Source organism: Eleutherodactylus coqui, chromosome 4, assembly GCF_035609145.1.
Source record: "Eleutherodactylus coqui strain aEleCoq1 chromosome 4, aEleCoq1.hap1, whole genome shotgun sequence".
In the NCBI taxonomy this organism is placed as follows: domain Eukaryota; kingdom Metazoa; phylum Chordata; class Amphibia; order Anura; family Eleutherodactylidae; genus Eleutherodactylus; species Eleutherodactylus coqui.
The window spans coordinates 89,398,696-89,414,655 of NC_089840.1; the positions used below are offsets into that span (position 1 = coordinate 89,398,696).

At 43.7% G+C, this 15,960-nt stretch overlaps 1 protein-coding gene across 1 annotated transcript in view; it reads left to right on the forward strand.

Moving 5' to 3' along the window:
- POLA1 (DNA polymerase alpha 1, catalytic subunit) overlaps positions 1-15,960 on the forward strand; it is a 278,247-nt gene that overhangs the window by 25,837 nt on the left and 236,450 nt on the right. Inside the window, exons 7-12 of the mRNA XM_066599857.1 lie at positions 3,677-3,781; positions 3,876-4,056; positions 5,342-5,498; positions 7,889-8,064; positions 8,580-8,692; positions 10,656-10,772. Of these exons, the coding sequence (XP_066455954.1) occupies positions 3,677-3,781; positions 3,876-4,056; positions 5,342-5,498; positions 7,889-8,064; positions 8,580-8,692; positions 10,656-10,772 (849 nt within the window). The remainder of the gene's footprint in view (positions 1-3,676; positions 3,782-3,875; positions 4,057-5,341; positions 5,499-7,888; positions 8,065-8,579; positions 8,693-10,655; positions 10,773-15,960) is intronic.

Sequence of the window (15,960 nt, forward strand, 5' to 3'; positions counted from 1 at the left end):
AGCACAGTGGAGGCCACAAAAGATGCTGGGTATAGAGGGACGGAAACCAATGAGAGGAAGAGGAGAGGGAAAAGGGGGATCAAAGAAAGAGGGAGTGAGACAGATAAGCCATGGGGCAAAAAAGAAAAAAACGCAAACTGTTACGGGGGGTTTACCCTAAATCAAAATATCAGCAGCCACCCCCGAAACATGGAAGCCGCCACTTAACCCTCATTCGCCGAGACCCTCTCGCCCAAGTAGTGTGTGGTGGACAGAGCAGAGCTTAGTCTTGTATGCAGATTCTAGACGCGAGATGTACGCTTCCATTTCGTCTCTAGTAGGAATAGATTGTAGCTGGGCTCGCAAATCATGGAATTCAGACATAGTATAATCATGACCCATTTGCTGAGGTATGAAAGTGAGGGAATCCCATTATCCATACGTAACCTCCTCTCCTTGTTGCATCACTGCATTTTGACTGTTCAATACAGTGGCATCCGGGTGGCACATGGCTGTCACTAGTGCATGAGTCCCTTGTGCGGTTGTACGGTTGCCTCTAGATGGGGCAGGGTGCAATGATCTAGGCAGAGTCTTGCTGCTTGAACAGGGCTGGAGAGGGGCCCCCTTTTTCAGCGTGTGAGATGCTGGAGGGGAGAGTCTTTCGCCACTGGTAGCAAGGTGCACCTTCGGCGGGGGGGGGGGGGGGGTTGATCTTCAGGGTGGCCCATGTAAAAGCCACCTCCTGCCAACTGTGTCTCACCTCGCCTAACTCCTCTACCTTGCTGACTGCCTCCTGGGAGCTGCACCTCTTCTCCTCCCATCATGTCCGCCCTTTGCAGCGTAGAGCCAGGCGTCGGGGAGCTGGAGGGACCGCTGCTGATACCTGCTTGCTAGCTTGTATCCCTGTTAATGTGTATTGCCGTGGGAGCATCGGGGAAGAAGCAAGGAGGTCCCTGGTTTGCAGAGCGCTGCTCTGCTGATGTGCTGCTTTCTGGTGGCTCCTCCCCCTGCATGCCACGGAACCATCTTCCACCCTTTCCTCGGCCAGGTCCGGACTGCTGCCCGCCAAGGAGGAAAGCGTCAATCCCCTGACCTGTGGGTGTCCACATGTGGGCTCCCAGGCGCCGCTGGATGCAGTCCTTCCTGCTGCTGCGCATGCTAGTCTCTGCTGGGGTGAGTTATGCCACGCTGAAGGTGCCTTCGAGAGCGGGAGCTCTTAAAGGGGTTGTCCCGTGCGAAACGGGTTTTTTTTTTTTTTTCAACAGCCCCCCCCTGTTCGGCGCGAGACAACCCCGATGCAGGGGTTAAACAAGAACACCGGACAGTGCTTACCTGAATCCCCGCGCTCCGGTGACTTCTTACTTACCTGGTGAAGATGGCCGCCGGGATCTTCACCCTCGGTGGACTGCAGGGCTTCTGTGCGGTCCATTGTTGATTCCAGCCTCCTGATTGGCTGGAATCGGCACGTGACGGGGCGGAGCTACACGGAGCCGCTCTCCGGCACGAGCGGCCCCATTGAGAAAAGAAGAAGACCCGGACTGCGCAAGCGCGTCTAATCTAGCGATTAGACGCTGAAAATTAGACGGCTCCATGGAAACGAGGACGCTAGCAACGGAACAGGTAAGTGAATAACTTCTGTATGGCTCATAATTAATGCACAATGTATATTACAAAGTGCATTAATATGGCCATACAGAAGTGTATAGACCCACTTTGTTTCGCAGGACAACCCCTTTAAGAGATGTGTCCTCACTTGGCCATAAACAGGCCACGCCCCTTGCTGTTAAGTTTAAACGACTTGAGGGGAGGGTGGATTTTTTGCCCAGCTAAACATAATGACTCGTGTGCCAGCAGACATTGGCTTTTTCTTTGCACTAATTAAAAACCTCCCAACCAGAAATTCTTCACATAAAAGCACCTGAGTAAAAATATACAGCGTTTACTTAGCTAATGAGGGAAATGGCAAGGATTTCAAACTATTCCCTTATGTGTAAACGCTCAGCATTTGAAAGCAAAATAGTTAATGCATTCGTTCAAAACAACCATTGCGTGTAAATGGGCCTTTCAAGCAGTTTCTGCAAACTTTTGACGTGACATAGTGACGTTAAAATGTTAAGTTTTGATAGCTTGGGGTTTGGATGTTGAGAATCCCACCGATCGTTAGAATGAGCCAGCTGAAGCGCTCTTCCGAGCACGGTCACTATTGACTAGCTGAAGACTGGCCCATAAGCTTTATGTTGAGTTCGTCATCAGTATTGTGTCTATAATCGCCTCAGCTCGTTCTAGTGATTGGTGGAGATCTCTATGGATTTAAGCAATTAAAAGTTTTTGACATCCCTATGACTTGTCACGTTTTTAGAAAGTGCAGTTACACTTCAATTAGTATCATGTTTTTATTTCTTTGTTAATAAAACACAGTGGCACAAATCCCAGCCTGACGTCTGAACTGCTCTTAAAGGGGTTGTCCCGCGGCAGCAAGTGGGGTTATACACTTCTGTATGGCCATATTAATGCACTTTGTAATATACATCGTACATTAAATATGAGCCATACAGAAGTTATTCACTTACCTGCTCCGTTGCTGGCGTCCCCGTCGCCATGGTGCCGTCTAACTTCAGCGTCTAATCGCCCGATTAGACGCGCTTGCGCAGATGGGTCTTTTCCCTTCGGCTCCTTCCGGCAGCAGCGGCGTTCTGGCTCCGCCCCCTTGTACGCGTCATCATGTAGCTCCGCCCCCCGTCACCTGTGCCGATTCCGGCCAATCAGGAGGCTGGAATCGGCAGATGTGACGGGGGCGGAGCTACGCGATGACGCGTACAAGGGGGCGGAGCCAGAACGCCGCTGCTGCCGGACCGAGCCGAAGGGAAAAGACTAGAGATGAGCGAGCGTACTCGGAAAAGCACTACTCGCTCGAGTAATTTGCTTTATCCGAGTATCGCTGTGCTCGGGTCTGAAGATTTGGGTGCCGGCACGGAGCGGGGAGCTGCAGGGGAGAGCGGGGAGGAACGGAGGGGAGATCTCTCTCTCCCGCCCGCTCTCCCCTGCTCCCCGCTGCGACTCACCTGTCAGCCGCAGCGGCACCCGAATCTTCAGGGACGAGCACAGCGATACTCGGATAAAGCAAATTACTCGAGCGAGTAGTGCTTTTCCGAGTACGCTCGCTCATCTCTAGAAAAGACCCATCTGCACAAGCGCGTCTAATCGGGCGATTAGACGCTGAAGTTAGACGGCACCATGGCGACGGGGACGCCAGCAATGGAGCAGGTAAGTGAATAACTTCTGTATGGCTCATATTTAATGCACGATGTATATAACAAAGTGCATTAATATGGCCATACAGAAGTGCATAACCCCACTTGCTATCGCTGGACAACTCCCTTTAAGACATGTTATTATAATTAGTCCCCTCACTTTTATCTTTTTGGCTTTAACCTTTGTGACTTTTCCTTTTATAGCCCTAAATCGTTTCTATATAAAAGTGCCCTGCCAACTCTGCTTTATATGGAGGACAGAAAAGGCCATTGCTGAAGTACTGTATCTTTCTGTTCTTCCGGCGTTCAATACACAAAACTGTTGAAAGTTTCATCCAGGGTCATTTTGGCTTTGCAATTGTATTGGATAAAGACACAACTTTTTAGTTTTATAAATTCTCTTTTAACAAATACTGACTTTTTCTGTTTTCTATTTTTCCTCTTAGCCAGTACAGATCACTCCACCACCGGTTATCACACTGAAGAAGAAGAGACCTGCAGGGACACCTCTTAATCCCTTTTCTATGCCTACTAAATCTCTAACCTCCAAGGTAACAAACAAGATGTGTCCCAATCAGACGGCTTTTCTGCTTCTACTTGAAACCGTGTTCTATTTATTTCTGTTTTTTCGTTAAATATAAATAGGCTTCTTCAACAGTTGTCAGAATACCCCTTCCAGTACCCAAGCAGGAATATGACTCTGCTCCTTCTAAAGCGACTAGTTACACCTCCACTAAAAAAACTGAGTTGAAGCGAGACCCTGACAGCAGTACTGCTAGTATTGCTAAAAATGAAAGTGGAGTGAAGACGGAAGAAACATCAAAAGGTATTACAAGGTTCAGTTGACTTTTGATCCAATAGACCCTGCATGTTCAACAAACTTTGCATGAATCGATAGTTCAGGTGACTATAAGAAACCTTTTAATATATCTTTATTAAAGAAAAATACTTCTTTCTCCACTCATCCCTTTCTCTACTGAACTGTTCTCTTGTTCTGAAAAAATTTCTGCAGTTCATCTTGGTGAGATTGCAAAACTGTCCATAGAAACCTATGGAGGGGAGAGAGGGAGGAGTGAGAGGCAGACAAATGCATTCTGCACTTGCCACATAGCGCTGCTTGCCATATTGCACAATATCTGTACGTATATAAGAGAACGCATGTATTGTATTTTTGTAAAAACTCACTTTTAATAGCTCACATGGTATATGGAAATTGGCGCACCTCCAATCACTGCAGCGGCCATCCGAGCCCCGAATTATGCCCACTAGCCTTCCATTATGCCTCTCTAGTGTTCTGGCACCTCTGCGGTAAGGGAGGCTGTGGAGAGCTGAAGGCCTCATGTCCACGGGGAAAATGAGGCCCGCCGCGGATTCTTTATGTAGAATCCGTAGCGGATCCCTCCTGCCCCGCAGACATGAGGCCTAAAAATCAGAATAAACTCACCCGCTCCGGATGATGCGGATCTCCCTTCTTCGGCCCGGCGGATGTGCTCGGCGTGCCGTGCGCATGCGCCGGGCACATTTGCCGGGCAGAAGAAAGAAGATCCGGCCATGAGGAAGGGAAGAACTGCATCGTCCGGAGCAGGTGAGTTTAATTCTGGTACGTGTCTCCCGCGGATCCGGATAGCTTCCATAGGCTTCATTTATTTTCCCGCACGTGGATCCGCGCCTGACGGGAAAAAATGGCATCCGCAGGCATTCAACTACCTGCGGGTGTCTAATGGGTCCCTATCGGGTGCGGATCTGCGTGTGGGAAAAATGTTGCGGATTTTAAGCCCGTGGACATGAGGCCGAAGGGACGTAAAGAAACGGCAGCAAGGGAAGAATGCTGGAGTGGTGTAATGAAAGCTCGACTGCATGACTCAAGGCTCGGGCCTCCCGTCTCAGTGACTTGAGTGGGCCAACTTACATATACCGCAAGAGCTATAAGTGAGTTTTTCAAAAATACAATGCATGCTCTTAAATGTGTATGTGCAGATTTTGTGTAACCTATCAGGGAGCACTGTGGGGCAAGTGTAAAATGCGTACTGCTAGTGACAGAATCCCTTTAAAATGCCATGTTCATTACAAGATCTATACATCTTTGCATCTCATTCAATTTGTTATTTCAGAAGATCTCGATGAGATGATTGATTTTGACTATGAAGATTTTGACGAGCCCATGGAGGAGGATGGTTCTGACATGAAAGCTGACCTAACCACATCTGTTAAGATGGAAGCAGATATCAAACAGGAGGTGAAAGAAGAAATGGATGAAAAACCTCATATGTAAGTCAGCAGACATACACACACTGGTGCCGAGTGCTTGACTCGGGAATCTTTGGAGGTCTCGCTGAAATTAATGGCGCACAGTGCGCCTGCAACACCTTTGTTTTCTTCATTCGGAGACCGACTGGCCTACCGTCCTCGTGATCAATGGGTAGTCAGACCTCCATTGATAAGCTAGTTATCGCTAATCCCCTGAATAGGTGATAACTTGTTAAAAACGGAATACACCTTTTAAATGTTATAGGTAGATGAACATACATTTTGAATGAATGACAGGTGAGAGCTGCCTGTGATTGGCTGAGCACCTCAGCCAATCACATTCAGCTCTTTCAGCAGGCAGGGATTTTAAATCCCTGGCTGCTGATAGATCAGCACCACAGTGCAGGGGACAGCAGGAGAAGACCTGGCTGTGCCCCATATGCTGAAGGGAGGTGAGTATTTTTTTTGTTTGTTTTTTTAAAACCACTTTTACTTGATTTTTCAGGGAAGGGCTTATATTCAAAGCCCTTCCCTGAAATCAATTGCCTTTACCGCAGCTGACGTGACAGCTGCTGTAGAGAATTAAAGAATTCCTCTGCGGAGGACACGGCAGCAGCAGACAGGTAAGTAATTTTTTTACACTACTTTTAATTGCTTTTCAGGGAAGGGCTTATGAAGCCCTTCCCTGAAAAGCCAGTGACAGCTGCTGGGGCTCAGCGTTGACTTCTGCCGCTGTCCCCGACCCTGTTGCGCTGCTGAGCTATCAGCAACCGGGGATTTAAAATCCCTGCCTGCTGGTAGCTCTGATTGTGATTGGCTGAAGCACTTCAGCTAATCACAATTAGAGCTATCAGCAGGTGGGGATTTTAAATCCCCGGCTGCTGATGACCGAGAGCTACAGAGCCGAGGACAGCGACAGAAGCCAACGCTGAACCCCGGCAGGTTTTTTTTTTTTTTTTACTATTTTAACCCTTTCTAATCAAATTCGTTTCCTGGTTTTCCTAGGGGGCTTACTTTTTTTCTGCTATTATACAACGGCGCTATCTGCTGGCTAAAACCAGTACTGCTTGAGGTAACACATTGGATAGGCTCCAACAGCAGAGAGGCTGGCAATATACAGTAAGAGAACCCTGACGGACGTCTTCCAACATCCGAGCTGTACAGCCTTAAATCATAATGTCTTCAGACGTCAGACAGTGGATTGGAAAGGGTTAAAAGGCTTTTCAGGGAAGGGCTTATGAAAGCCGTTCCCTGCAAAACCACTGACAGCTGCCGGGGCTCAGCGGGACTTCTGCCGCTGTCCCCGACTCTAGCGCTGCTGAGCTATCAGCAGCTGGGGATTTAAAAATCCCCGCCTGCTGGTAGCTCTGATTGTGATTGGCTGAAGCACTTCAGTCAACCATAGACGGGATGCTGGCAGCAGGATTCTCTACCGCAGCTGTCGTGTGACAGCTGCGGTGGAGAATTGAAGAATTCCCTTTGCTGCATCACAGATGTAGCAGCAGGGAATTCTTTTAACTAGCGGGGGTCACAGCAGTGGTGGAGGGGTAATTTTTTTATTTATTTTTTTTGCACTAAAATGTTTCTTTTTCAGGGAAGGGCTTATATGTAAAGCTCTTCCCTGAAAAAGAATGCAGGGGGCCGGCAGAGCATTGTTTTCAATGGAGCCGCCATCAGCAGCCACGGCTCCATTGACAACAAGCACGCAGCTGTGTTCACGCGTGTTTTTGCTCGTACATACATCCGCACCTAAGTACGCACCAAAACACGCTCGTGTGAACCCACCCTAAGGCCAGTATTTGTTAGAAATGACAAACAAATCAGTGTTGCGTATCACTCCACCACATTAAGTGACAGCACAAAAGAATGTAGTGGGAACTACACACCATACATTTTCCATTATACAAAACCCATAATACAATATAAGCATATATTAGGAACAATATATATGAAAACAATGCTTATATGCTTAAAATGGATTGTGTGTTTTATGTAATGCAAAATGTATGGTGTGTCGTTCTCACTCCGTTCTTTAATACGGTATTAGTTGTGCTAAACTGAGAAAAGTAGAAGTTGACTTGTTTGTAATGCATGTTAAGTGATTCTAGTAACATCAGATTACATTAGTAATCATAGGAACTTTTTACTAATGTAAACTGTATACATTTTTCCTGAAATGCATGTTATTAACAGATTTCATAGTTTTACTGACCATCTGCAAAAAGTCGTCTTTTTCAAAAATATGTTGATTAAAAGAAAGAAAAGAAAATGCAAAGGTGTACATGGCCTTTAATAGCTGCCTTAGAAGTAAATTAATAAAAACAATCTGCATCGCGGTCTTAACAAACTTTTCTTGTGGTAACCTTGCATTTTATGCTGTAAAACTGAATTCTAAATCTATTTTGATTCAGTGGTTCAACATTTTATGGAGAGTCCTGCTGGGATCAAATGCCGGATGAGAAGCAGTCTGTTGTAAATGAAGTTCAAGTAGATTCCAGTCTCCTTCCTTTAGTAACTGGTGAAGACGGTGATCAGGTTTTCAGATTTTATTGGTTGGATGCTTATGAGGACCAATACAATCAGCCAGGTAAAGCTAACTTTTTTCTTTTTGCTTAATGATGTAACGCTAATAAGGCCCTGTTTACACCTTAAGGAATGTGGAAGTCTATTTTTTATTTATTTTTTTTTAAATTAAGGCTGCTTTCACACTTTTTGTAATTTTTTGTGTGGTTCCAAACTGCAACAAAAAATAAGTATTTAAAAACTACAATGCATCACTCCAGACTTCTCGTTTTAAAATGCTAGAAAGACTACAAGATGGTTTTGCAGCATCTATTTCTAGACTATGCAGCCTGCTGGGTTATCACTTGGGTAAGGTTTCTGGTCCATGGAAAAGCGATGCCTTTTATTGTTCTTGCTAACTGGGTAGTGGGTCACTTCTGTACAGTTTGACAATTTGATTTTGGTGGTTCAGTTGGTTGCATGAAATTCATATTGTATTTCCCACAGAAATGACTTTCTTTTCCATTTTTGTGTGCTAAAAATCATTTTCAGAGTTTTTTTTCCCCCAGTATACCAAGTAAGCCTATTTTTTTTCCCTAGGTGTTGTGTACTTATTTGGGAAAGTCTGGATAGAGTCTGCTGAAACATATGTCAGTTGCTGTGTAAGCATAAAAAACATTGAGCGCATGGTTTATCTTCTGCCACGTGAGACGGTAAGGACTTTTTCTATGTGTGATTCAAGTTGTCTGCTGCATGCACCGTGTGGTGACTTTGCAGGCAGATGACACGTACATTAAGTTGCGCATGCTTTTTATCCTGCACGCCAAAAAGCGTAAATAAAACAGCCAAAAACGCAATAAAGCAAACAAAAAAGCCCAATGTACCCCAAAATGGTACCAATAAAAACGACCAGCTTGTCTTGCAAAAAATAAGCCCTCACAGAGCTCTGTATATAAAATTTTTTTTAAAAGTTACAGGACTTTGAATGCAGCAATTTTTAGAAAAAAAAGATTTTTGGAAAAATTTCCAAAAAAGGAGTTTAATTGCAGAAAAGTGTTAAAAACCTAAAAAAAAAAATAAGTATTTTGGTATCATAATCGTACCAAACTGCAGAAAAAATGTATTGTCATTTGTGCTGCATATTTAACACTGTAAAAAACAAACCCCCCCCCCCCAAAAAATTTGGCAGAATTGATGTGTTTCTCTACGATTTAAAAACTAAAGTTTGCCACGCAAAAAGCAAGCCCTTATACGGCCGCGTCGACAGAAAAGTTACGGCTTTTGAAAAATGGAGATGAAAATCCGCCAAAAATCGTTGTGTGCTTAAGCCCAAATAGATCATATCCTAAAGGGGTTAATGGGTTCATTCACAGCTGTGCAATTTTAATGCTTTTTTTTTGGGGGGGGGGGGGGGGGGGTGCATAAAAAAAAGCAGGATGTCCTATTTTGTTGCAAAAATATGCAATTGAAATCAATGGGCATGTGTAAAGCTATGTATTCGCTGCGCATTTCCGCAAGAAATCAATGGGATTTTGTTTTTTGTTTTTTTAATTTAATGCATGTAAATATGTTGCTCATGCCTGCGTGTAAAAACTCCGGGAATCGGCATATTTTTGGTCCATCAATAAGCTGGACTGAAATATGCAATACGGCTGTGTGAATGAGCCCGAACAGTGTCTTGCTCTGCCCTCTTCCACCATTCACTGTAACAGTCATAGCACCCTCTGTAATAGCTCATGGGAAAGGTGGTAGTGAATGCAGTTCACAACAGGGGAGCAGGGTAGGAGAATCGCTGCCCATTTACAGAATTAGCTAATGCTCCATTTACACGTGACGACTGCCGGCTAAACGAGCCCACGAGCGGGTGACGTCACCACCAGTTGCTCGTGCAGAATGTTTAGACAGACAGCTCATCGCCGACAACCGCTACTTCTCGCTGAGTACTTCACGTTCAGTTAAGATGCTGCGGGCGAACCAGCAATAACTTTGTATGCTGGTTGAAACTGAGCGACAGACGAAAGGTAAACTAGTAGTGCATTTAGACGTAACAATTATTGCACATTTTAGTCCGTTTAAGTGAATATTGCGTGGCAATGCTTGCGTTATAAGTGGGCCATAAGGTTTGGGTCCTCCAGTCTGCAGTGTCTTGGATAACAAGACCTAAAAATCTAACAATCCTCTTTTAAGCGAAAACCATTTGCAAAACGTCTTCATTTTCAAAAATATGTTGATTAAAAGAAAAAGCAAAGGTGTACATGGCCTTTAATAGCCGCCCTAGAAGTAAATTAATAAAAACAATCTGCATCACGGTCTTAACAAACTTGTGGCTCAGACGGCACGGTATGAATTCTGTCACTAGGCCCAAGGGCAGCTTTATTATCTTGCCCCTACCATCTAGTTGTTCATAGATTGAATAGACATTTTCAGCTTTACAGCAATTGCTGAACTTATTTTCTGTAATTCTGGCCAATTAACAGCTAAGCTGCACTACTGTGATTTCTCGGTTCTCGGGGGCATTGTGTGAATATTATGGGAAATTGGTTTGCACCTGGTGAAAATGCCCATTTATATTTTCTATAAGGAAAGTTTAACATTTTAATAATTTTTGCAGTGTAGCATGCTACTGTATAATCGCTGATTTGTGATACGTAACATGCATTTTTCTTCTTGTTAAAGAGAATTCAGCTGCCATCTGGAAAAGACACTGGTGTTCCTGTGACGATGATGAATGTTTACCAGGAGTTCAATGATGGCATTGCAGACAAATATAAAATCATGAAATTCAAGTCCAAGGTATATATATTATAATGACTGCTGGCGTGTATGTCAAATGTATCCATAGGCTCCCAGTCAGCTGACAGAGGCTAACAGAGTGTCGTTTTGGCCTCCGTCTGGCTGGTATATGTCAGTATACATTATTTTAGTTTTGCTATACTGAACAGCTACCCCACACAGGCATGCAGGAAAAAAAAATATATAGCCTGGTATCTTTTTTATTTTTATTTTTTTTTATTTTTTATAATTAAGCATCGGAAACCCATTGGGTTACACATACCACTGTTTGCTTGTACAGAAGCCTCTGTCAGAGGCTTCCAATGACAGATCCTCCTGAAGTATATCTCTGAAGAATTCAATGTGAAGGCATTGCTGAAACTACTGTAAATTAAGTGCATTTGTATATGTTTGATGCGAGATATCTTAGGGTCTACTTTTCTGAAGCCTTCGGCAATGGGGAAGCCTCAAACTCAATCTAGTCTTCACTCTTATCTTCAAATACAACCCCAATTCAGAGAAAAGTTGGGACGCTGTGTAAAATGTAAGAAAAGAATGCGATGATTTGTGAGTCTCATATGACCATATTTTATTCACCACAGAACACCGAACACGTATCAGAAGGTGAAAGGTAGACTTTTTTTCATTTTTATTTAAAAAAAAAAAAAAGAGCTAAATGAAATTGATGACAGCAACACATCTCAAGAAGTTGGGACAGGCCATGTCTACCATTGTGTAGCATCCCCTCTTTTTACAACCGTTAAAATTTGGGAGACTGATTTCTGGAATTTTTTTGGGGGAATGTTGTCCCATTCTTGTCTGATGTAGGATTCTAGCTGCTCAGCAGTCCTGGGTCTTTTTGCTGGAAATTTTGTTTTATAATGAACCAAATGTTTTCTATTGATGGACGGTCTGGACTGCAGGCGGCCGGTTCAGCCTCCGGACTCTTCTTCTGTGAAGCCATGCTGTAGTGATGGATGCAGTATATGGTTTAGGATTGTCTTGCTACAATATACAAGGCCTTCCCTGAATGAGACATTGTCTGGATGGAGCATATGTTGTTCTACAACCTCTATATATTGCTCAGCATTGACAGTGCCTTACATGATGTGTAAGCTGCCCATGCCACAGTCAGTAATGCAACCTCATACCATCAGAGATGCAGGCCCTTTCACTGTGCTGATAACAAGCTGGACGGTCCCTCTCCTCTGAAGTCCACAGGACAAGGCATCAGTGGTTTCAAAAAAGATTTTCAAGTTTTGATTCATCTGACCACAAAACAGTTTCAATTTTTTTGTTAGTCCATTTTATATGAACTTTGCCTCAGAGGAGACTCTGTTTCTGGACTGTCTCTTCCTCCCATCCTCCCAGCCCCAAGCTATGGTGATAAGCAGGGGTGATTTTAATTCTCTCAGTGTCTTCTCCTTTGACAAGTCCATTCATACTCCTACCTCCTATTGTTACAACACTTTGCTGATTTCTTCAGGATATAGGATGGCTTCATGTGTGGAGACTTCACCACCCAGCAATCAGAGAAGATAGCTGCTTATCCCTAGAATGAATTCCCTTTCACGCAATGACTATGTATGTGGAAACCTCAGACCTTTGTTCAGGTTTAAACTCTGTATCAGATTTGACCAAAGTTGATTTATTACTCACCTATCTTAGTAGAATTTGTATCCAAACCTTCCTCAGCTGGCAGGTCACACCCTAAACTCATCCTTTCTGGCTCACACGGATACATCAATATAGAATTCCTGACCAACTCAACCTATAAATATCTGAAAACAAGCCTTTCCACAACCATTCTGTCTTCCGGGATGCCTTGAAGTCGAAATTACACATACAGTCTTGAATTTCCCTTAATTAACGGGAGTCCGCCCAGATGGCTTCCGGAATTCAGACTTCCCCTTCAAGTCACTGGAAGTGTGCTCTGTATCCCTCTGAAACGAACAGTGGTCTAGCTACAAGTAGGCACCAATATTTACACTATACAGGAGATAATAAAGCGAAGGTCCTTTTTGTATCAACTAAAAATAAATTAAGCTTGGGAACCTATGTTATACGTCAACCTAAATCACCTGTCATTGACAAACTTTGCTGAAGCATAGGTGAAATTTCCTCCTCCAAATAGAACATAGATTCACTCGATTGTAGTGCCTGTGTGGCCTTCTATTAGAGGCGCAAGTTAAATCTCAATCCGATCTTCTACTATTTTACTTGTGATCCATCGTGTCTCATTAGAGGGAATATGCCAACCAGACTTTTACAAGGGGATGCGGACCACAACAAATTGACATAGAACAGTGTTATTTCATAATTATTCTATATTGTCCCCTCTGATATTAATGCACTTCTGACTGGTGTTGCAACTTCAACACCTCTAGATAGAATTCCTTTGGTTGCGAAACCAAGCGTCAACTGCTGCGGTTGCATCAGAAATTGAGTCAAATTTTGGTTCTTTTTTTTTTTGTGTTTCTTCAAATTAAAAAATATGATAGTTTGAGAATTCCAGATCAGGCAAATAAGGAGGACGATCCAGTAACTTGAAGCCTAGGTCAATGAGTATGCTATGGTTGATGGCTGCAGTGTGCGATGAGGCTTTATCTTAAAAGAACATGACCCAATGGGACAACTTTCCACTTAAGCGCCTGACAGTCATCTCATGTTAAAGGACCCTAAACGGAACGCGTCGGGCAAATGACGCTTGACAGCTTGTCACAATGATGCTTGCTCCTGTGTTGTTACACAGGAGCGAGTATCTTTGGCATCTCACAGCGCTGCCAAAACGGAAGCCGAGCGGGCCAGGGAGCGCTCCCCCCGCCCATCTCCATTCACTGTAAGCAGACAGTCGTTCAAAAGTAAATGTCTGCTGTTTTACACTGAATGACACATTGTTCAGTTTTCTGCATTCGTTTACACGGGTCGATTATCGTCTAGATTCCCAAATAATTCTGAACGATAATCGTCCCATGTAAAAGGGCGTGACATACTTTCTATTAGACCAATCGCATTCCCCAGTCTATTTATCCTTGGCTTAAAGATTGATTTTCATTTCATACACCTGGGCATCCATGTATATTACAAAAGATTGTAAAGATAAATTCAAAATCTGGTCTTGCTTACCATAGCAGGCCATATTCATTACGATGGCTGTACACCCTAAGTATTTGTACATTCTTTCATATGTTCATTCCCCAGGCCAAAATCATTAATGATCTCTCTTTCATAAGTTTCAGATTACAAAGGCCAAAATATTTTGTGGGCACAGCTCGGGTACCTAGTTCACGCATGAGCCATCAAATCCTGAATCCTATCTTACCAACTATCTGGGCCACCCCAAACACGTGACTGTGTTTAGAATTTCCATAATTTGTTCCAACACCATACTGATACATAAAGGCACTAAAGGCCTGGAGTAAGACTAGAGGCGCTTAAGAAGCCCAGTTATGGAATAACTATAACATTAAATACGTACATCCTTTTTTTTCAAGTTTTGGATCAGCATTGAAATAAACGCCCTGAATATCTTTACGCTGATAATATCCTTACTTTCTTTGACCAACTGTATAAAAGGTTTAAATGCCATACACCACCTTAAATAAATTGCAGCTCCATCACACTTTTACCTCCAAGTTTCCACTTTTTCAATATGCATATTTCTTCTTTCCCCCTCATTAGAATTAGGTCACAAGCCCCAGGGGTCTGATTTTCTACCACCTACTCCCACTTGATCCAGGCTAAGGCCTTCCTCACACAGGCATTTGTAGAAACGCAATGTTTTTTAATGCTGAGTTTACTGAAGATTCCGCCTGGTTTCAGCAGCGCTGGCATGCGTTATGCCAGCGTCTTGGCTGCTGATTAAAAATATATATATCAATGCTCTCCTAGCAGGTGAAGCCGCTGTCAGGACCTTGTGAAGCTGGCAGATTACTCTGATTGGCTGAGTGACAGCCGGCTGAGCCAATCGGAGCCAGCACTGAATGTGTCCAATCACAGCCATTAAATGAATGAATGGCTGTGATTGGACTCATTCCGCACTGGCTCTGATTGGCTCAGCTGGATGCCAATGAATGGCTCTGAGTGGCTCAGCTGGGTGTCACTCAGCCGACCCAGCCAATTAGACAGGGATTTAGAATCTTCGCTACCAGCGGAAGTTCCTCTGAAGGCTGGCAAGTCCCGAGAGCGCCGCCGGGAACAGCAACATCGCCTGCAAGGTGTGTGTGTTTATTTTTTTGGAACTTGGGTAGTGTAGCTAGGGCGTATAGCACCAAGTTGTTGCAGCTGAAACCGTTGCCAATTCATTTCAATGGGCAATGCAGGGCTGAAAATGGCCAAAAATAGAACATACAACGCTGTCAAAGATGCTGTGTTTTCAGCATTGTGTGAGCAGCCCCATTTGAAATAAATGGGAGCATCGTACAGTGTTTAGCACTGTGCTGAAAAAGCAGCACTAAAGGCTGTACAAAAATGCCTGTGTGAGGGCATCCTTAGGCAACTAATAAGTAACTGAAAAAGCAATAAAAAATGGAATGCTACAAAAATATTTGATCATTGACTAAGCATTCTTATTATAATATAACTTTTTTTAGACATGACTAAAACCCCATTACCATTGCAAACTATTCCAATGTGACAGCAGATACGCCATACATCCAATAGTCTTTTAGTCTTGTAATTGGCAACAAATAATCAATTTTACGTATATAATTTGAGATTGTGTAGAAGGGCAGAGGGGAGAAGGAAGGAAGAACTACACATAGCCTAAATGATCGTACGCTCCAACCCTACAATCAGTGGAGTAATTGCCCTGAGAAAGGCGACAATGATGTTTTGCTCCATCAAGACTGACTCCTTGTCACCATGAACAGCGGCTGGAATCTATTTTCTCCAACCCTATTAAGAGGATTTGACTTTTATACTGATAGTCTTTAAATATTGCTGACAAGTCAACACACTTTGGTTTTATTGGTCATGTTACAATATTAACAAGACCATGTCTCCTTTCAGAATGCAGTTTTTTTTGGATATGCCTTTGTTCACCATGTTACATTTGTGATAGTTTTTCACGTCTGTATTATTGGGGGACACAGCAAGACCTTGGGTATAGGTTCTGCCACTAGGAGGCGACACTAAGCATAAAAGTGTTAACTCCTCTCAGTAGCTGTACCACCACTGCAGACACCAAGCTAGCCCAGTCTTTTGCTTA